The following is a 23,048-nucleotide window of genomic DNA, read 5'->3' as shown; positions in this document are numbered from 1 at the left end:
AATAATAATGTGTGTGTGTGTAAATAAGCTTAAATGTGCATAAAAGTCATTAGAACAACTCAAATACTGTTCTTCTTTCAAGTTTTATGCTGATGGTTTGCAATGGTAAGTTTTCTGTTGTTAGTCATTATTATATAACTATTATTTTATATTATTAACCGTACAGCATACAGATTTCAAGAGGTTTTGAATTTGATGTCTTTTAAGTTTCTTCTAAGGTTACTTGTAAATTTCTGAGATTTGTTCTTTTGCATAATCACTGTGCTGAAACCGTAGGGGATGATTGCTGCATATAAAAACAAATATGTATTATAGAAGTGTATTATTTTGTAAATTCAGACATTGGGCTAAATAATAAAATTGTATAAATGTTGGCTAAATGCAATATTTCATAATAGCTATATAAAGATATTTTCACTTAAATGTTCCCTATTGTTTTAGTAAAATATTAAAATTTGGTATATGGTATAATTTAACTCTCTTGTGTAAATATTTCAGTAAAAATATTGACATCATTAAAAAATATACCATCCTCTCCAGAACTCCATGTTTTTCAGCTGAAAATATATTCATAATCATTGTTTAAAATGATCATTTCAGATGTTTTAACCCCCATTAGAGGTTTTAATAAATAGCAAAACAGCAACAGTACCAAACTTGAGGAATTTTCAGATTTTTTGAAATACTAGGAATTAAATTCTTGAACGCATGGACATTAAGTATATGGAAATCAGGTTTACAAAGATGAAGTATTTTTTTCCTTGTATGATTTCCATGATAACAGAATAATATTAATCCTCTCAGACAGATTATTTAACTCATACAGCAAGAGATTACATATCAAGACACTAATATATTGAGCTTTACGGATGTACAAAATTAATTGCACGAATCTACTTTTGATAAAGGAGGAGGAATTTTAAATATATAGTTTTTGTAAAATTTTAAAATAAAAAAAATACAGATTCTTTATTTAAAATTACTCATTTTAAATACTTATAATTGTATATATAATAGCAAAATTTTTATAAAGTTCCCAAACTAACATCTATTGAAAAATACTAACTTTCATTAGCATAGAATATGAATCACATTTTAAGAATGCTGTATAATTCTGTAATTTTAATCAAACAATTTTTTTAAAACATACCCCCTTTTTTAAAGATTTTTTAAGATATAATATGTCTATATTTGAATATGATTTTCAGGATTTATATGTGATTATGTAAAAAATCATCAAATTTACAAGTCACCTAAAAGGAGTTATAAATGAACTGGAACATAGTTTATTTTGAATATATTCATAATCATGTAAGAAGTCAGATGAAGGTTTTCTATACATTCATCACAATGTATCCTTATATAAATATAATTCTTCTCAAGGAAACACAAACACAACAATGATAATTTTATCTCAGAAAAGTACACTCATGACATACAACAACAAGAGGAATAATATTTGCAAAATCTGATGAGCAATCATTTACAAACACATAAACATTTTAGTCTTTATCTATATAATTTTGGGTATATCTTAAGATGCTACAATATTAAGTCTATCACCAACATTTCCTCACCATGTGCAACCAATTTCATATTGCAACATAGCCTTTTTGTACTAAAAAAATTAAAGTCAAAATTGTCTGACCTGGGAAGCACAACCTTCGCTGGCCTTTAGCCAAAACACCTAAATCCTTTCTTAGTAATGTCTGATTGAAGAACTAGCATCTAAAGAAATGCAAGAAACATTTTCATTTATTACTTTTAAATTTTTTTTAACAATTAAAATCATTAATCTCATCGCTTTTATTTCTGTTCCTTTTTTAAAAAAATGTGGTTGAAAATTACATAAAATAAAAGTCTATTAAACTAAAATATTGGAAGAAATCACTTGGTTATGAAATTAGTCATCTTCAGTCCTTCCGAATGAAAATTTTTTCGATTTATTATTTAGAAATATATACATATTTTATAATATAAACAAATGATCTAAATATATTGAAATGTATCAGACTGAAATCTGTGTTCAAGAAATGACTTTCAAGTGAGTTAAAATTAATAGATTATATCGATTAAAATTTGCTTTGTACTAACAGCTTTTTGAATTTGAATAAATTTCCAAAAAGAAAAGCATGAAAATCTTCTTGAAAATAAGAAAATTTTAACATTAATAAAAAATAATTTATTTAGTATTAAGCTACTTTTAATTATATTTTAAAATTGTGTTAATTTTAGTTATTTTTAAAAATTAAAAAAGAAAAAAAATGCAGTTTATTCTAAATGAATTTTTATCGTTTTATGTTGTTAGTCACCATGTTAGTAATTAGTCACCAACAACTGTTCCTAACATTCACTCTAAATGATATCTGAATTTGGAAACATGGCTATTTTTGAGATATGCTTTCTTTTTTTAAGTTCTAAATTGTATTCTGTTAATTTTCATCGTGTGTTTTTTTCTACTTCATCTATAGAGATCTGATTTAATAATTTAAAGATAAATTAATAAACATAAAACAATTAAATTTTTTTTCTAATTATAGATGCACATTATTCTTTTTATGTGATTTAAATTGAATACTTAAAACAATAAATGTAGAAAAACTATTGTGCTATCTAGAAGGGCTTTCCACTGTTACACAATAAATAAATAAAAGTTTTCCTATAAAATAAAGAGGCAAATATATAAAACGTACAGGCCCTATATAACAGAAATTATACACTCTGTGTAGTTCTATAAATACATCGATGTGCATGGTTGTGATTGCCATGGAAAGACAATACATAAAAAATGATTGCATGAATTTCAAGTATTAATTATATAATAAGAAGTACTTGCACATAATCAGAAATATCAACACATCAGTGGCAGTTATCCAAAATATACTGTTAAATTTTTCATCAAAAATCTACTCTAAATTCCTATGAGCAAAACACTTATATAAATATCTAAACAATTAAACTTTCAAATAATTTAAACAACAGCACAAAATATTTTAGCTACTAAACAACAAAACACATGTACATTATCCCTATTAGGTGCCTTTACTGTTTCATTATTCAAAATGCATGACAAATGTAATTATTTGAGATGCATTTTAACTAATTACAATAGTATATTTCCTAACATATACACTGCCTAATGAACTTCCTTCGTGTGTACAAAAAATTTTTTTGCTGGTCATAAGATCCAAGTGCAAGTACAAATGTAAAGATTTATGTGTGTATAAATTCAAAAATATTGAATTCAATAGTTAAAATCTGTCTTTTATGAAGCTAATTCTTGCATACATGACGTAATACAATGCAGAAAAATAGTGTGTCTTAGAAATACAATGCTAGCTTTATATTATTAATCAATAAAATATGAATGGTCAGTTTCAATTGATATACAAAGGAATTTTCTCAATGCTAAATGCAAAAGAAGGACACCATGTTTTTGTGTCTCAATAATAACTCATGGTCTCATAATTTTGCTTCTACGTAATATAAATAGGATATTTTTGCCTCAATTAAAAAAAATTCTGTAGACATTACACAAAAACAAAAGTTAGCAAAATAATGCTTGAATATATTTTACGCATTATTTAACAATTCAAATTCCAGTAATTACGATTAATGACTAATCATATTTAAAAAAAAAACAATTACTGAATATATTATTTAAAAATAATTTCATAATGATTAGTACAAAATATATAATAGAAATATAATTTTAAATAGCTCATACATTTCATAAACCTTCAACTTAGTTATGTCATTATTTACTAAAAAGATTAACTAATTTAACAGTGATTATTAAAACATATCCAGGAGAAAATACTACGTGTATCAATTTCAAAAAGGGCCATACATTTTGTGAAACATTCAACACAGTAGCATCATTAATTATAAAACAGCAATATATTTGTCTACCTTGAAATATTCCATACATATTTACAAATATTTAATTCATTGCTTTTATTTTAAATAATTAGCTTCAAAACAAACAAAAATTAATAAATGAAAAATTAAGTTTTATTAATGGTAACTGATGAAAATATTAATTCAGAAGTCAAACGCCAAAAATCAGCGTTATATTTACAAAATTTTCACAGGACTAGTTTCGATGGTTTTACCGAACCACCATCCTCAGCTGCAAAACCACAAATTATAACGCTGATTTTTGTTGTTTGACTTCTGAATTAGTATTTGTTCGGCGTGTTATTGTGTCTTAATTGATGAAAATATGTTTATAAAACGGCAATCTAGTTCTCATATTGCAAACAATTATTATATTTGTAATAAAAATTAAACATTTTTGACTACAAAATAAATATGGAAAATTATACTAAAATATCTACGTAAAAGATTTACAAAATTATTTATAAACAGAATTTATTCTTAACGCTTCAAGTGAAAACTACACTTATTAATTAAGAAGTTACAAAATATTTAATCTATTTATATATTAAACTTTTATTCTTCAAAATTACACACACACACACACACACACACACACAAAAAAAAAAAAAAAAAAAAAAAAAAAAAATCACAGTAAAGCATGCATACAATAATTCAAAGACGCTTTTATATCAAAAATATTTAATGGTAATACAACTGGAATATCTAGTTAATAAGTTTCTCTATTAATATAAAGATAAAAGAAAAACAAAACTGCCTGCACATAAACACATGATTTTCTTAAAAATTCCAGATTAATGAAAGTTTATTTTAATCAATTACTTTCAACTTTTTAATATTATACCTTTGAATACAAACATTTTTAGACAGTATGTATTCACTATTGTAAATTACAGTCAATTATAACAATATATAATTATACAATAATAAACAATTATAACAATAGTTGTTATATTTCTAAAGTAAAATAGAAGAATCATAAAAATTTTCAGTTGTACAAAATTCTGAATATAACCAATTACATAAGCAGTTTCATTTCTGGAAAAGCAGTTTTTAATTTCTTGGACGGTAGCTGAGGACTTTAAATACAAATTGAGCAAACACAGCAACCGCTAAAAGTTTAAATGTTTTGCATTTTTATTCACTGAAATATGTGCACTTTAAGACTCTTGCATATTTGATTTATTTTTGGTAAAAGGATACATAATGATTATTCTATATACACTGTAGATAGACTGTAATAGCTGACATATAAAATAAATTGTGTGCTTATGTTTAAAATTTTTATCAATTAATTTTGTTGATTTATTTTAAACATCTAAACTAATAAAATTAATTATTGATCATGTTCAACATTTTGAATATTATTATTCTGTTGACTTAAATAAACTGTTCAAAAATTATATTTTACAAAACTTATTAAATCGTACTTTATGATAATTATTTATTTACAAATTTATATAAGTTGTATAATACATTAAATTTAAAGAAAACTATCATGTGATTTTATATTGAATACAGATATAAAAACTCAGTTTATAGAAACAAATATATAGGTAAGACATCTGTAGTAATTTTTGGTACAATAATCTAATACAATCAAAGAAATTCAATGAATAAAAGGAACAAAACAATAACACATTCTATATAAAAAAATATTGAAAAATGGCAGTGAATTTTAAAAATTCTTCCAATAACAAATACTATTTTCCATTATCATTTTCCAGTAAAATTGTATAATAAAAGTATTACTATGAAACTATTTTGCAAGTACACTTATTAACTGAAATTAAGTAGAGGATCCTTTTATAACTCTGGCATACTAAAAAATATACTAGAAAACTTCATTCATTATTATACCTATTTTCCTTCTCGAATATTAGCAATATGTTCATTCATACTCAACTACAGTCTGTTACTTTAAAATAGATGCTTAAGGCCATTTCTCTCTCGCAAATCCATGCTTCATAACTAGTAACAAGGGCTGGGGGAAAAAGATTGAATCCTACAATTTGCTGAAATCCCTTAATTTTCCCTGTAGGATGATGACTATACATATTACGATAGTATATGAGGGGAGAGTCACTATTACCTTAGCCTTTTAATTTATTATATCTGCACTCCCTCTCTTTCGAAAAAAAAAAAAAAAATAGTAGTGGTTATACTCAATACAAGTTAGTAGTGGAGATATACTCAATACTCATGCAAATGTTTATGTGATAATTTTATTTATGATTTTGTAATAGTATATGCGGAAGAAATTAAATAAAAATTCATCAAGGAATGAAAAAACATTATTTTAAAATATTCAATACTTGATATATATTATATTAAATGCCTTAGAAATGACCAAATACATTAATACAAACTATTGGAATTCTGAACTTAAGCACCACAAAAATTACAATTCTGCAAATGATCTCCAATTAGATACTGAAGTTATACCAATTAAAAGTGCTCTTAGGAGCTGTGATGCAGAACCACTTCAATTTCACAATTAAACCTGCTTAATAAAAATGCCTTTTCATAAACTTTATTTTAAGCACAAAACCGATATTTACTTCATTTTCCTTATTAGAGAATTAACAGTATTTTAAAATAACTTAAAAAGATGTGGAACGGAGAACATCACGGTGGGAAAAGATAATTTTAATAAGTGTTGGGATATATAGATGCAAATTCTTACATAAAAAATATTGAAATAATGATTAGATGAACAGTTGTTGAAATAGAAACAAAGATTGTTTAATAGCTTTTAGGAAGAAAAACAAAGAATGGAGACTTCAGACTAACGTTTACTGAAATGAATTGAGACCACATCAAATTTTATTGCAACATCTAACTACTGCAGCAATATATAATACAATGAAAATCACAGTTTATGAAACAAATTATTTTTTTTATTATTTTTTATTTATTTATTTATTTATTTTTTTTGGTCACACAAGCCACAGCCTTCGCACTAGAGAATGCTTTGAAGGTACCATGTAATAAAAAATAATATGCTGTAATTTTTTGAAGCACAATATCTTTGTTTTTGACTGCAGAAAGCAAGTCTTCACAATGGTTAATGTTTTGAAAGGTATCACACAATCAAAATTCATAGGTTATCAGATTTTATCTTAAACAAAGCAAACTATTTTTGTTTTTGGTTGCAGAAACCAAACCTTCACAAATGGTGAACATTTTAAAAGATTCCATACAATAAAAATTAAAAAAGTATTATATATTATCTTGAATAAAGCATAATATTCTTGTTTTTGACTTTAGAATCAAACTCTGACATTGGTGAATGCTTTGAAAGACATCACACACACAATGAAAAATTGTGCAAGCTATAATTTTTTCCTTCTTTTTTTTTAAATTCAAAAGACATTATTCCTATTTTTGAACATATAAAAGTCTAGATTTTGAGTATACTGAGTGGAAAATATTTCTGACTTTTAGAATTCCAATAGGTCACACAGATATAATCACAAAAGGTTAAGATTTCATACCACAAGGACAGAAAGTTTAATTAATTTTTTGTTAATATAATAAGCACAAATATGTAAATCTACTGCCTTATTCATATTTGTATATTATTACCTGTAAGCATATTAAATAGCACCTGACACATATTAATTTAACAAACACATTCATAGTAAAAATCATGACTATGCAAAGATTTGATACCTACACAAATTCTACAAGATTAATTATAATAAATACAAATAAATGTATAAATTTTTTCTCTTACAATTCTGTAGGAGATTCTGTAATGCCATAGTTAAAAATTATAATCACATAATAGTTCAAAATTAAACTGCATTAAGTACAGATTTTATTTGTTAATTTTGGATAACAATACAGTTCAACAACAATTCATTTTAATAACAAATGTTAATATTTTTGCAGAATATAAAAGGTTACTCATAACGCCACCCTATAAGTAATATTTCACAGCAGTTTAGCTTTCACACTGAAGAATTCTATAACTACATTTATCGAGTGAGATTCCGTAAGTAAGACTTTAGCAATGAAACTTCATAGGAAAATTTTCCAAAACATATTTGATCAAAAGGTACCCACATTTCTGAATTTTAAATTACTAATAAATATTTAGTTTTTAAGCCAAATGAATGAAAAAAAAATTGCAGACACTTTGAATAATTGACACACAGAATGAGTTTTGTCTTAAATTATTGAATTTTGATAAAACTGGTTAAATGCTGAGTTGAATGACTGTATTTAAGACAAGTCATTTAGTTTAATGACAACAGTCATTAAGGAAATTTTGCTTGGTTTTATAAAGTAATAAGTTTACTTGCCAAACTTCACATAAAATCTTACATTTGTTGATTTCTTAACATGAAAGGGAAATATATATATATCAGAGATGGCCAAGCTTCATGTTGGTAAGAGCTGCATGTTAGAATTCAGGAAAGTTCGAGAACCACAACTAGATTTTCCAAAAGTCACAAGTCCACATTTACATAATTTTAAAAGTAATGGCACAGGTTTCAGAAGGGAAGGAGAACTCGTAACATTTTAAAAAGAAATAAATTACTACTTTCTTTCAGACAATGAGTATCTTTAGTTTACTACATTTCATACATATATTTTATTTGTATAAGAGGTACATCACTTACTCACAATGGGAGCAGTGCTATGGCCATTCGATACATATATATATATATATATAATTGATATATACAAAAGAATTTGCATATTCACTACAGCATTTTGATTTAACCGTTTGACTGCTATGTGGCGCAAAAGCGCTGCGTTCATTTGTCTTGAAAACCGCGACGCAGTGAGTTTCGGTGTGTCTTTGTTGCTCCGTGGGTGTGAACATACGTAGTCCGACCTCACGCATACTTTGTAACACAAGTGTATCCTAAAATAACTAACTGCATCGCGTTTTTTGAGGCAAATAAACGCAGCGCTTTTGTGCCGCATAGCAGTTAAACGGTTAAATTGAATTTCATTTCGATGAACCAAACATTATTCAGAATAATATTAAGACATCATGCAACTTTACCGACCGCTAGTGGCTCAACAGCATACACACGTCCAACCGGCCACTCAGCAGCAGATTCTCCCTGTCCTGTATTTAATAACTGTCAGGATGATTTGATAAATCGTCTAAATAAAACTCTCCAGTACCATTTTTTCACTCGTCGTGAACAGTAAATTTTTTAAAAACGGTGTAAAACTGTGGAAGTTTATGTAGCAATGCACTTAAGGCAAGTGAGCAATGTACCTCAATACTAATAATAAAATGCAGATGATATAGCAAATGGCAATTGTTTATCGCCATTGCTATCGAGTGATAGGCTATTTTTAGGTAGCCCCGAGAAAAAAAGTGATTAATCAGCTATCGGTCGGTAGGCATTGGCGAAAAAAAGCCGAAAAATAGGCTATTGGTTGGTAAAGTGTTAAGAAATTCACTCTACAGTATACAATAATATAAACTTTAACATTAATAAATTGTACATTGTGTGATCTTATAGCTGCCAGTATTTTAATAAAATGTTTCAAACATCTTTAAATTTTTAAGAAAAGAATACAGGAAATAAAGGTACTTTAATTTTTTTTTAATTAAAAATTTATTTCAAAGAATGATTAAAAATTTTTTTAGAATTTTTATCAGCTTTTTTGTAATACCGTTTAACTAATTCAGCAATGATGTGGTTGGATTTTTTGTGAAATACAATGCTATCTAAATAATTTTTCAAAAGTATTGATTTAATGATAAAGTCTTGAAGAAACAAAGATTGCAATAAGCTTTTTAAAATGAAATATTTCATCATCATTATTTTAATTAGAAATTCTAATGAAATTGATAAAATTTAGATTTAGAATTCATCCTACTTTCACTGAAAAATGTTCAAAGTAAAAAAAAAAAAAAAAAAAAAAAAAAAAAAAAAAAAAAAAAAAATTGGAGATGTGCAATTTGATGCTATTAGAAAAGACACTTAAAACTAAATGAATGAGTTACAGACATTCTTACAAAAACAAATTTCTCAGGTATATTATATACTGGCCTTAAATCTCTCAATTTAATACAGTTTAGCAAAATGGAAAATCATTGGGAACATAGCATAACTATATACTGTACAATTACATAACAAGGCATTGACTTAAAGTTATAATATGAATGCAATATTCATATATAGTACGCAAGAAAAATATGAATGCAATATTGTAGATTTCAAACACGATCATACATGGAAAATAACTTTAAAATACATGATAATGCAAATTCATTATGAAGGAGAAAGACTAAATAAATTTGGTCTTAAGCATTTCACTAAACGGATTATAATACTAAAAATTTCAGAATAATGATCCATTTAATTAAGATATACTATGATTAATAAAATACAACAATTTCAACTATCAGTTAATTCTTTTCCCTAAGAACACTTTTATACAAGATTGTATCTCTTTCTTAGAAATAAATCTATGAATATCGTTAAATAGAAATCTCAAACATATATTACAGTATTAAAGATATGTTCATTTTTAGATACATTCTTATCATTGAACTCATTTTTAGATACATTCTTATCATTGAACAAATCAGTCCGTAAATATATCAAATTTACAATTTAAGTATTACCAAAACTTTTGTTCTCTTCAATGAAAGAATAAATTTTAAAACTCAATGATGATTTTTTTCATTTTAGGCTTGTAAAGTAAAGGCAAAAGAATATATATTTTGATCCACTAAAAAGAAGGAATTACTTTTTTAATACACATTTTTAACCCCCCCCCAAAAGTTTTAAAAGAGTTTATATACTGTCCTTTTACCAAAATGTTTTTCTCCTCGAAATTGAAAGTGTTAATTCATAAGCACAGAATGAAACTTTTATAAGAATATTAAAATTAAAAAAATACAACTATTTACCACATCAGTGACTCATACTGCTGAATGATTAAAAAAGCTGTTAATACAATACTGAGGTTTTTTACAATTAAAAAACACAACTAAAATATAATTACTGATTCTACTTACAGAAAAAAAAAAAAAAAAAAGAGGAGATGTGCAATTTGATGCTATTAGAAAAGACACTTAAAACTAAATGAAATAAATAATAAAATAAAGAAAGAAGAAATAAAGAAGACAAAAAGAAATAAATAATAAAAAGCAAATGACTAGGTAAATTAAAAATTCACAATCAACAAAGCACTATTAAGCAAAATTATATTTACCATAAAATGTACACTCTTAAGACAGGACAATTTACACACACTATTTGAACTCCTAGCTGCATATAAAAACTAAAAAAACACACAAATTTCAGATGAGTAAAAATTACACTATTCATCTGAGAAGTGTTAATCAAACATACATGTCACAATATCATGAAAATATTATTTTAAAATTGGAATGTTTTCTAATACATAAGTGACAGCAAGTAACACATTTCCCTTGTAAACAAAGAAATTTAAAAGAATCTGAAATATCTGAATGCAAAACATTTCTTCCATTGTAAACAAATAAATTTAAAGAATATGAAATATTTGAATACAAAATATTTCCCTTGCAAACAAACAAATTTAAAGAATATGAAATATCTTAATATAAAATATTTTTAAAGCATTTTATATTCTAAGATTTAAAACAATACACTTAAAGTTGCATAGAAATTTTAGAAGAAATTTTAAAAAATATGTAAGAGAAATGTAAAAATAAATGAGCTTTGTAATTCATTCAAAGGAAAACTTAATTAGAAAGTTCTCTTAATAAGAAATTCTAATCAACCAGACTAATATAGATGCAGCATATGTGGCTTAACATTCACTTATGCTAATTGGCAGAATCCAATTAACACTCACAAGCACCCAGCGATCCTTACTGCAGCTCATTCAATTAATTCATATATTTTGTTAAAAGTATTAATTTATAATAAATGTAATAATTTTATTTTGTTTGCTTAAATAATATACATTCTGTTGAATTATTAATGTACGTCATGAAGTTAATATATCTGAAATTTTTGAATCTGTGTTTATATCAAAATAAGGCTTGTAAGACTAGTATTTAATTAAAGTAAAGAATTCAAATATATAACTATCAAGGATTTCAAAGACTGGATCAACAGAAAGGATTGGAAAATGATATTACAAATGTCTAATCCAAATTCCAATGAATGGATTTTGACAGTGGAAAAAAATAGCTAATGTTAATACACACTTGTATTTTTCAGTAATTATTATTATGAAATCTTGAAATCTGCTCACTGAAATGCATTATACATATACTATTACTTGCATCTTTAATTAATTAAATTTCATGTTTCATTTACATATTTTAACTACTGTACATTATTTCAGAATTTCCTTATGTAATTTAGTCAAAAAGTATTTCTTCACTTTGAAGGTGTAGGAAGTCTCTGACCTTAATTAAATTATAAAACTTCTGTGCCACATCTGCTTTATGATCTACCAAAACCCAACATCTGCTTTATGATCATCCAAAAAGTCCTACTAATCCTACTCTATTAATCTCTAGTCCAATGCTACTCTATTAAGAAAATTAATCACATAAGAAATTCTTCTTTCAGTTTGCTTTATGGTTCCCCTAAAAAAGTTTCCTAAACTTTTATGAAAAGTAATCATGTAAGAAAATGTTTCAGCTAAGATTTTTCTTCCTGATTATTCTTTAATTCCTTTCAATCATATTTTTTGGCTTGTTTTATTTTTTTAATTCGTCTATCACTGAAGATTTTTATTTTTATCATTACCCTCCAAAATAAAAAAGAAAGAATAATTAAAGAAATTCTTAAAAATTATGACACAACTTTTTTCTCTAATCTCAATTTCAAACCATAAAAAGGGTCAATCATTACTCAAATTCTTACAATCAAACTTTGGCCGCAATTTTAGTAGATCAGTACATATCTCAGTCTGCTCAAACAGATGCAACTAATAGGTAAAATGGTGACCATGTGCCAAGTCATATATTTAAAAAATGCAAATGTTTTCTTTTTGGTATTGGTTTGTTATGTATTATTAAATGATCTAACTGCAAAATCTACATAATGAAGGTCAATCTTAATCTTATCCTTCTTAAAGTTATAAGAAGTTCATTAAAAATACACTAGAAATAAAACTTTTGTTTACTGCATACAACAAAGTATATTCTGCTAATGAACTTCTGAAATTCTGAAGAATCAAATAATTGTAAATACTTGATTTGTAAAAGTTAGTATTGATTCATAAGAATAACTCTCCAATTAGCAAAACATAACTCATGTAATAATAAAATACTATTCAAGCAAAATGAATTTGATATTTTAACAGTTAGTAAACATCTAAATGGCAGAAAATATGACACATATGCTGCACATTTTGAATTTTTTACACATTTTATAAGCCAACATAAAAACCTGAAACTGTATCATAGTATAAAACCACAATTACTGCTTGTTCACACCAGAATATAAGTAACTTTATAAAGTTGGTATTGAAATCTGACACACAGACAACATTACATACGACACTGCAGAACAGAGATTTCCATATTGAAACCAGAATCTCAGGGACATTCTTAAGCAAACAATTTACATATGTTGGAACAATAAGACTTCATCTGCACATGCTCAAATTTTAATTCTGACACATATGATTAACATATATGAAAACAATAAGATTTCATGTGCATATACATCAAATTTGATCAAACAAAAAGCAGAGTACATGAAATCTGGTGTGAACACACCATTTTTAAGTATATGCTTTGATAATAAAATGCATCAAGTGCTTCACTTGTATTTCGTTATACAGCAGTACATCATAAGTTCAGTACTGAGATGTTATCATTTTTGATGACATCCCTTGAGGAATGATGGACAAGAATTCTTAGAATGAAAAAGAGAACGAGATATTCTGTACTGAGAGTGATCATTCAGACCCCTTGAGGCTTCGTTTTTGTGGTGTCATAGGCACGGATCAGCTCAGACTAAAATCATAAAAAATAATACAAGCATCAGCAATATTATATTAAATAACAAAAAGTAAACAAAGAGCGAAAACGTATTATTTTCAGTCATATCCAGAGCTCGCTTCCTGTTGGCAGAAACTAGTTATAACCGGTTAAAACCAACAGAAAATGGCAATAACAGGCACAAATTAATAAAAAAAAACCAATTTTAAACAGTATTAATGTATTATATTTATTATACATAAAAATTGCACATATATATAATGAACAAAAATTAATAAAATTCTGTTCCTGAAAATGTGAAGGTCTAAACTTTTTCTCTCTGGGTAAAAGTTACCAAACTGAATAAATGCAAAGTAAAGAAACTTTTCAAAAATGGAATCTTTAAATGAAAATTAATATATATATATATATATATATATATATATATACACATAAATATACTCATACATAATTTTAATATATATAGATATAAATCAAAAATAATTATTTTAATCAGCACACAATTCTGATAAAAATATTCTTATTTTTTATCTCATTATACATCTCCAAAAACATAAGCTTAAAATTAGGCTTTAATATAGTAAATATAGCTGCCTTATTTTCTTAAGAATATCAATCAGATATGCATTATTGGAGCCAATGACTATAGAAAAAATCTAGCAGAATTTGAATGTTGATTTCAACTACTATTATCTAACCTTTGAATATTGTAGCTGAACTTGTTTTATTTTGAAATATATTTTCGTCTACTACTTTGGAGCACTTCGTTAAATCTTCAGTCATTCCATGTGTTTTTGCCAGCTGCAACCACTTTCATGTCAGAAACTAATTTTTACCATGCCAGTTTTGCAGAAATTTAGCAGTCCTACTCATAGTATTTGATTCAAATATTAACAGTATTAAAAACTGCAATTAATGCTAAGCTGTACAGAACTAGGTATTTAATTGCTAAATTATTAATAAATTTCTTTAAACATAACTGATATATAGCCATCTTTTTGACAACATGGGTTTGTGTGGCTCAATTAAATAGAATTTTTCTCCCTTTAAAATATATACTACAAAAACAAATAAGAAGTTCCAATGTAAAAGTTTTCCTTACCAAGAAGTTTTATTCTTGAAGTTTTAAAATAAATTCAAAAGGTATACAATTTTTCTTGGATTATGAAGTTCCTGTTAAATCATCTTGCCCAAGATTTTTTAATTCAATAACATTGAAAGATGCAGTTTTATGAAATTTTAAACACATATATATGGAAATTCAAAATTTTTTCCCTTTGAAAACAAAAAAAAATTTAAATTTTAATTGATTGACCAACAGTCTTCATTTCAAGGTCTTGTTACCAAACTAATGTTTCTCAGCACATGTTATGACACAAATGATCTGTACTCATGCCAAAGATAATGAGATGCTTCTGTAGATTATGTGTGGTTTTCTGTTGTTACAGTTAAATATACCCCAGTAATGAACTAATTACTTTAGTTGACTAGTTGATAAAATTATTCAATACATATATGTTAATGTGTACTATGATATGCATAGTATCTAATGGCTCCTACAATACAGAAAAATGCTAGACTTATGAGAAATTATTCACATTATACTATAGTACTTTACTATACTATATTATAGTACTTTACTATACACATTTACTATACTTTCTTTTATAATGAGTTAATTCTACCCATACATAATAAATTTTCTATACATCACTGCCTCTGTCAATGTTCTCCATTATTTTTTAAGTTGTTCATTAACTACCCTGTTGTTTTTAAACACTTTTTCTCATAATAAGTCTTTATATTTAGTTTCAGCACTCACCAATGGCTCAATAGATAAAACTACTAAACGCTGGAAATTTGAATCCTGGTGTATAGTCTCGTTGCACATATTTAATAAGAATACAAGCCATCACAGAAAGTTCTTCATGAAGGCATTCTTCTTCTTAAGCAAACATCTCTCATGTGCTTTGCCATATTTGATTAAACAACAATAACATAAGACGTTCCTAACCATGAGTGCTCTGCAGCATTTCTTAACATGGATTTACTGTATTGGCAATTTTTTGTAGATTAGCAAGTTAAAAAAAACTAAATCTTATCTGACAAAAACAGAATTTTAAGAAGCTGGAAATGTCACTAATTTATAAAATACATGTACCATAAAATATTCACAAATCTATCACAAAAATGTTTCATTTTTGATATCTAGTATGACAGTGATGCTTATAAATCTACAATGTTTGTATCATTACAGATGTTATAAAACAGATACAGTCAAACAGAAAATTAAACTGGATTCACTTTACAAGATTATAACACAGTATGTTATTATAGCCTATTATTATAAGTACACAAGGGCAATCTGCCTATAGGAAATATGCCTTCATGCAAGACTTGCTAAGGGAGGAGCTCTCTACACATTTTACTAGATGACTGCAAAATTTAGTGCACAAATTTCATAGATGGTGGAAGCATAGCAGTAAAACAGGCTGGTTTTAATTTCATGGTCCTATAGTATGCCAATAGATAAGTAGGTAGGAGCATGGTGAGTCATTTTAAAGAAGGACATTACTGACTAAAATCAATTTACACATGACAAGATCTTTTTGAAAGTAGAGAAAAAAAGTTAAATTACCTCTGAGTTAAAGTATGTTTACATATGACAAAATTTTGCCAAAGTAGAGAATAAAATAATTACATTTGTATTATGTTATGTTGCATAAGTTTTGAAAAGGACTGAGCATTGGAGGCACAACAAAAATATTTAAAACATGGTTTTCAATTATGCTTTTATTCTTAACGTAATTTAATACAGTACAAAGTCCAAGATCTGGATGTCCAATTTCTGGAATGATCTAAATTCCGCATCTCAAAAACACCACCAACAACAAAAAAAAGGAATCGTTTTTTTGTATGTTTTACACACACACATTTGATTCCCCCCATTATAAAACATGCTGAAAATACAGATTCTTAATTTTACTTTGGCACTAAATAAAATAAATTGTTATTGAAGACGCAATCATTTTAGCATAAATCTGTGCAATGAATAATTTGGATTCATATCTGCTTGGCATACATCTGAGACCAAAACATTCTACCTAAGACAGATTGCTGATTTTACACGTACTAATATTTTATATTCCTGATGCCAACCTGGCAAATCGTCATTATATTTTGCTTTCATCACCGCATGTTTATCAACACATGACAACTTGGATAATGACTCATGCAACAATGCATAAAATTCTTAGTATTATATTATAATATTAGTAATTGAATAACAATGTATTCAATGTAATGGTAACCTTTTATGCTGACATTACACTTAACAATAATCACAGATTTAAGATGCTGACAAGGAAAAATTTAACAAAAATTTCTTTCCATATGCTAAAAATAGATTTTGTTATTGATAATCACAGGCCAAAAGATTACACTTAGTGAAATTTGTATTAAGAATAACTGATTTTTTATTCACATAAACCCACAACTGGAAGCGGAGCTCATATGGCCACATCGGGCGACAGAATTTTGGGAAGACAAAACTTTTGGAATTTAGCACCGAGCAGCAAAATGACAAAATTTTTAGAATCTTGAGAAAGCACTCTGACCCAAAATTTTGGGGAGGCAAAAATTTAGAACTTAGGGAAGTGTTTGGTAGCAGAATTTATGACCCGGTATGATATCTAGCGCCAGCCATCAATAAGCAATTAAATATATGTGGAAATTTATTATCCAGAACTCCGATAAGCCTTAAGTATGTGGAAGAAATATATGTAAGTATAATAAATAACTAAACTAACACAATTCAAGCTTAATTGTCTCAGTGAGCTATAGAAGCAAGACAAAATTTAGTGGAACAATTTGTCTTTCCTCGCTAATCTCACGATGCATAGCCAATAATGTATAGTGGACGCTATTAATCTAGGCTAAAAGTATACTTTACTGATTCCAAAGAATTTCAGTTAACATAGCAGATTGCACTCTTCTTTAACTTTGATCCTTATTATTATTATTTTTTTTGATGCGATTATAAGTTATGATTACAGCAATTTTATGCAAATTAAAATTTGAACTTTTGATTATGTCAAAAACAATCTCTAATTCTGGAGCTGCAAAGAGAAAGCATGTTTTGATGTTGATTAAACAACTGTAACTGTCGAAAAAGTCAACTGTATATAACATAAGAAGCCTTAAAACAGAAAAAGTAACTTTTTGAATTTTTTGTGGATTCCAACACCATTACACCACTCGCAATGAATAACAGAAAAATTAATCTTTATGCTAAAAGTGACAATCATGACAAAGTGATGATTGAGTGGGTCAGACAGTGTCACAATGAGCGTGTGCCATTGACAGGTCCAATGCTAATGGCTCAAGCCAAAATATTTCATGAAGAAATAAACTTAAAAACTGACTGCACACACTCGACAGATAGATTAACCAAATTTAAAAATCACCATAAGGCTCTAAGGTATTTTCTCCCTTTTTTTCAGCATGCCTTCGTGGTGTAATTGGTTAGCACACTTGGCGCATATGCGAGGACCAGGTTTGCGTTCGGCGAGGGCACTGTTCATTTTTCACATCTCCAGCATTGAAATAACCTTATGACTCTCCAAAGCAATTAAAAATTTTAGGTGAAAAAGCTTCAGCTGATACTGAAAAAGCTGCTGATCTTATTTACAGACGAATTCATTGAGCTCATCAGTAATGAAATGTTATCTCCAAAACAAATTTACAGCACTGACGAAACTGGTCTTTTCTGGTAATGTTAACCAGTAGTGTTTATTTCCACTTATTGTGAAGTTGATTTCTTTCGTATGACCATAAGGGCTTAAAATTATCAATGATATAAGGACTGAAAGGACAAATTTAAATACATTTAAAATTCAAACAAGTATAAAATTAGAATATTAATTTTTAACAGCCATAGTGTGAACTTTAACTGAAACTTTACACAGGGTTGCCACTCAAACAGGAGAATGAAATTCCCTGACTTTTCCAGGTGTGTTTCAAGAAAATTCCAGTCTATCCGCATAATGTACGTTGGCTGTGCTAAGAGGTAAATTAATTATGGTATTACTTGTATTGTGTAGCAAATTCACTTAATTATTCAATAAATCCCAGAGGATATTTATTCTTAATTATTCTTGGTATACTTTGATAATTTTGTTTAGTTTTCCACTTAAGAAACTTAATAAAATTTAAGATATATACATTGGATAACAAATGTACGTTTTATTTAATTAATACTCATGATCATCACCAGTTCAACACGAGGCTAATCCAGTCCTTATAAATCACAACGCTATGCTAAATAGTTAGGTTAGATTTTAGGTAAATTTAATTTGCGTGAGGTATGTTCTTAAAAGGCACCTTAACACTTGAAAACACAAATATAATTATAATAGTTTTTGTTTTCTCCACTGAAGATTGAGATTAGAATCTTCCCAATCTGGAATAAAATAAGGCTTTTGTTGCAGACATTCTGCAGCTAAACGAAATAAAGAATTCTATTTTAATAAATTGAGGTATTTTATATTAATCTCGCAGCATACATAAGGAAAAAATGTGTGCATTAAATTTCGTGATGGTATGTCATCATACTGCTATAATTAATTTCAGGATTATGCCAGAGAAAATTTCCTGAAATTTGGAAATATTATTTACTAATGATAAATAAATTTAGAGGGAAGAAGCAACATTAAATTATATGAATAACATAAAAATAATTACTTAAAAATTGAATTATAATAATCAACGATATTTTAGCGAATATAGTTATATTACATGGCTAGCCTAGATGACTGATTACTATTTTTTTTATTTTACTGCAAAATGGCAAGGTATTTATGAAAAAAAAAAAAAAAAAAAAGGTTTAAAAAGATTTTGCGGTAAAATTCTAGTATACGGTAAGGCTTTGGCACGATTTTGAAAATTGTCGCCAAGACCAAAATGACCCGTTTACTGCGCATCATGATGTCGCCAAATCTTATTATTATTATTCTCACCAAAGAACGTCTATGTAAAGAAGAAAAGGTTCCATACAAGTAAAATGCTATTACGCCGCTAGAATGCGAAGGGAAAATTTGCCAAGGGATTTGGCGACGGAACCTTGCGGCCAGAATTTCCCTCTCCGCGATGTGTACAGGAAATTGAGAAACACGTGTTAAGAAGAAACGCTCTTTGACAAAAAGAAAACTACGAAAATCCGTTTTTAAATAATTTTAAATAACGTTATTATTGCGAAAAATCCAAGAAGAAACGTTTTATCAAAGGCGTTTCTTCTTGGATTTTTCGCAATAATTTTAAAAACGGATTTTCGTAGTATTTTTTTTTTTTTTTTCCCTGAAAATAACTAATCCATGAATTAATTTACTTGCACCAAAAAATATTTTCTTTTCCTTTAGAGTTTAACCACTTGCGCTAAGACAACTTCACGGTTGCGGTGCCATGCGCTACAATATAACAAGCGGTAAAGTGTCTCATTTACGCCGCTCCGCATCTGCGAGTGCTATCCAGAGCTGTAACTCGAGAAATAAACAATCTCGTTGTTAGGCGACGTGTGCACCACGTTATTTTCATTTTTGCGATAAATGCTTATCGACGTGGTGTTCACGTCGCTCGCGGTTTGAGACAAAAGCATCTCGACGTGCGTGGCACGTCTTTTTAGCGCAAGTGGTTAAAGAAATTTTAAACGATATTCATTTTATGAACTCTTGATAACGTGACCTTCGAACTTCGACACCGGTTTCGAGCTTTGGCGACAGATATATCAGACATGCACAGCTGTTTCCCTCTATGATCGAACGGAGCAACAGCCACGTCTGTTGCAGAGAGGTTTTCCTTCTTTACAATACATATTCTTTGATTCTAACCTCCATGGTACCGTATACTAGGATTAAACCCATTTTGTTTTATACGAGAACAGGTATTTTCTTTAATTCATGCACTGCACATGCGATTCTCGAGAATACTGGAAACCAAAACTTGCGGGAAAGTTGCTTTGCCTTTCTAAAAGACAATCAAATTGGAGCTGCGAAAATTGGCTCTATGCCAGCTACCCGAATGACACTCACGTGATACATAATTTGCCAAAAAAAGTTCTCTCTTCCGACGTCGGCGCAAAAATCGCTTTTTTTTTGGCGGGATCGTTGTATGAACTTCCCTGAATTTTCCAGATTTTGACAAAAATACTTAAATTCCCTGACTACTCCCTGAATATTTTGGTCAATTTTCGAATTCCCTGACTTTTCCCGGTTTTCCAGGTAACGTGGCAACCCTGTTTACAACTGTGTTTAAATTTCGCAAAAGACAAAATGTCCTTTTTAGGTAGGGGAAAGAAGACGATTTAAAACTTCTTGCCCTTGAACTGGATTTAGTTGTGGCAGACATCTAAAAGTTGCACTATTAAAAGAACTCATAATGAAATCTGATAATTATGATGAAGAATTAGTGAAACATATGTTAACTAATATAATAGAAGAACGACTTGAGAATGAGAAAGAACGTATTGCTCAAGAAGAAGCTACTAAGGAAGAGAAATTAGCCAAAGAAAAAGAAGAAGAACGAGCTTATGAATTGGAACGCTTGAGACTTACCTTTGAAGTTCAGAAGATGCCCCTCCCCACTACAGCAGGTGCTGTTGTTGAGGCTGAAAAAACCAGTTGGGATCTTGAGAAAATTTTACCTATATATGATCCTAAAGGAAAGGTTCCAGAAGAAACTTGGGTTCTGTATTTAGTGGGATCATTACCAACAGAAACTGGAAAATTGATTGCTCATGAACCGGGAGAAGAATCAAGAGATTACCAAAAGATGAAGGAAATGCTTCAAAAGAGATATAAGCTCACCGCTGATAAATTCCGACAACTGTTTGCTCTACATCGGAAGAAACCAGAAAGTACTTGGCGTGATTTCTACTTTGAACTGACCAGTTATTTTGAAAATTGGCTTGGAGAATTAAACATTACAAAATTTGATTATTTGAAGCAGCTCATTATAGCTGACCAAATGAAAAAGAGAGTTTCTCAAGAAATAAGAGATAACTTTTTGGGCATTTGACCGAACTTAAACTCGCCTGCAGAATTAGCAGAAAAATTGGACACTTATGGTTGCTTACATAATAATCAAAGCAAAGATGCAATCTCACCAACTCGAAAGAAAACTTCCAATTCGGAAAGCACCAGTGAAGAAGACATATACCAATGTAACAGATAAACCAACGATCTCTTGCTATGGTTATGGTAAAATTGGATTTACTAAATCGAAATGCCCAGATTGTCAGGATTCTACGAGATCAGCCTCAGCTCGTTTTGAAAATATTTGTATACAAAAGTTAAACAACACCAAGACAACTGCAGTGATGTATCTCCATCAATGGAATATATGGCACAGCTTGTGCGGATAGTGGAGCAAGTCATTCAATCGCTGGGGGGAAACTGTACCAAATCTTAAAAGAAGATGGGGTGAAGTTCAAGAAATCCTCTTTCACTGTTTGTCTCACTGACGGCAGGCAAACGACGAAAGATATTTACACAACTTGTGTGAAACTTGGCCTTGAAGGCCGGACCTTCCCTCTGACATTGATAGCTCTTCTTGATGCTACAGGTAATCAAATACTACTTGAAGAAAACTTCCTAAAAGAAGCTGGATTAGTTCTAAATATTTATAAGCAAAAGTGTTTTTTTGGTGACAACCCAAATAAATACTTTCCATTTGCTGAAAGAGTTCAAATCCAATCCTGTGACATGTCAACAAATCCTTGCTTACTACGTCCAGACGAAGGTGAAAATTTAATGGAAGAGCAGCGAAAACGATTGAATGCCTTATTAGAAAAATACGAAATTACATTCTCCCCGGGGGAAGAACCAACTCCTTATATCAAGCACCGAATTGATACAGGTGACTCACCTCCAATGGCTACAACCCCTTACAGACTACCTCCAGCATGAAAGGAGATTTTGAAGAAAGAAATTGATGCACTTCTTGCATCAGGCATAATCAAAGAGTGTGATTCACCATATGCAGCACTCGATTTAGTTCCGAAGCCGAAAAATGACTTTTGATTATGTGTTGACAACAGGAAACTGAATTCCGTGAATAAGTCTGATCCACGCCCGCTGCGTAGTATGGATGAACTTCTTCATACTGCAAAGCAAACCAGATACATGATTACCATAGACCTAAAATCAGGATATCACCA

The 23,048-nt window shown here is 28.6% G+C and overlaps 1 protein-coding gene across 1 annotated transcript in view; it reads right to left on the bottom strand.

Annotated features, from left to right (window-relative positions):
- Window positions 1-1,270: 1,270 nt before the first annotated feature.
- The window catches only part of ATP8A (ATPase phospholipid transporting 8A1), a 242,488-nt gene continuing 220,710 nt past the window's right edge, over window positions 1,271-23,048 (bottom strand). The window contains exon 41 of the mRNA XM_085821693.1: window positions 1,271-13,852. Coding sequence (XP_085677819.1) covers window positions 13,799-13,852 — 54 coding nt within the window. The 3' untranslated portion in view covers window positions 1,271-13,798. The remainder of the gene's footprint in view (window positions 13,853-23,048) is intronic.

Source organism: Stegodyphus dumicola, chromosome 1 (genome assembly GCF_044657685.1).
Source record: "Stegodyphus dumicola isolate Sdum_Otavi_A_Nest chromosome 1, ASM4465768v1".
Lineage (NCBI taxonomy): Eukaryota > Metazoa > Arthropoda > Arachnida > Araneae > Eresidae > Stegodyphus > Stegodyphus dumicola.
Note: the sequence above shows the minus strand (reverse complement) of the source record. Positions and strands in the feature narration are given on the sequence as shown.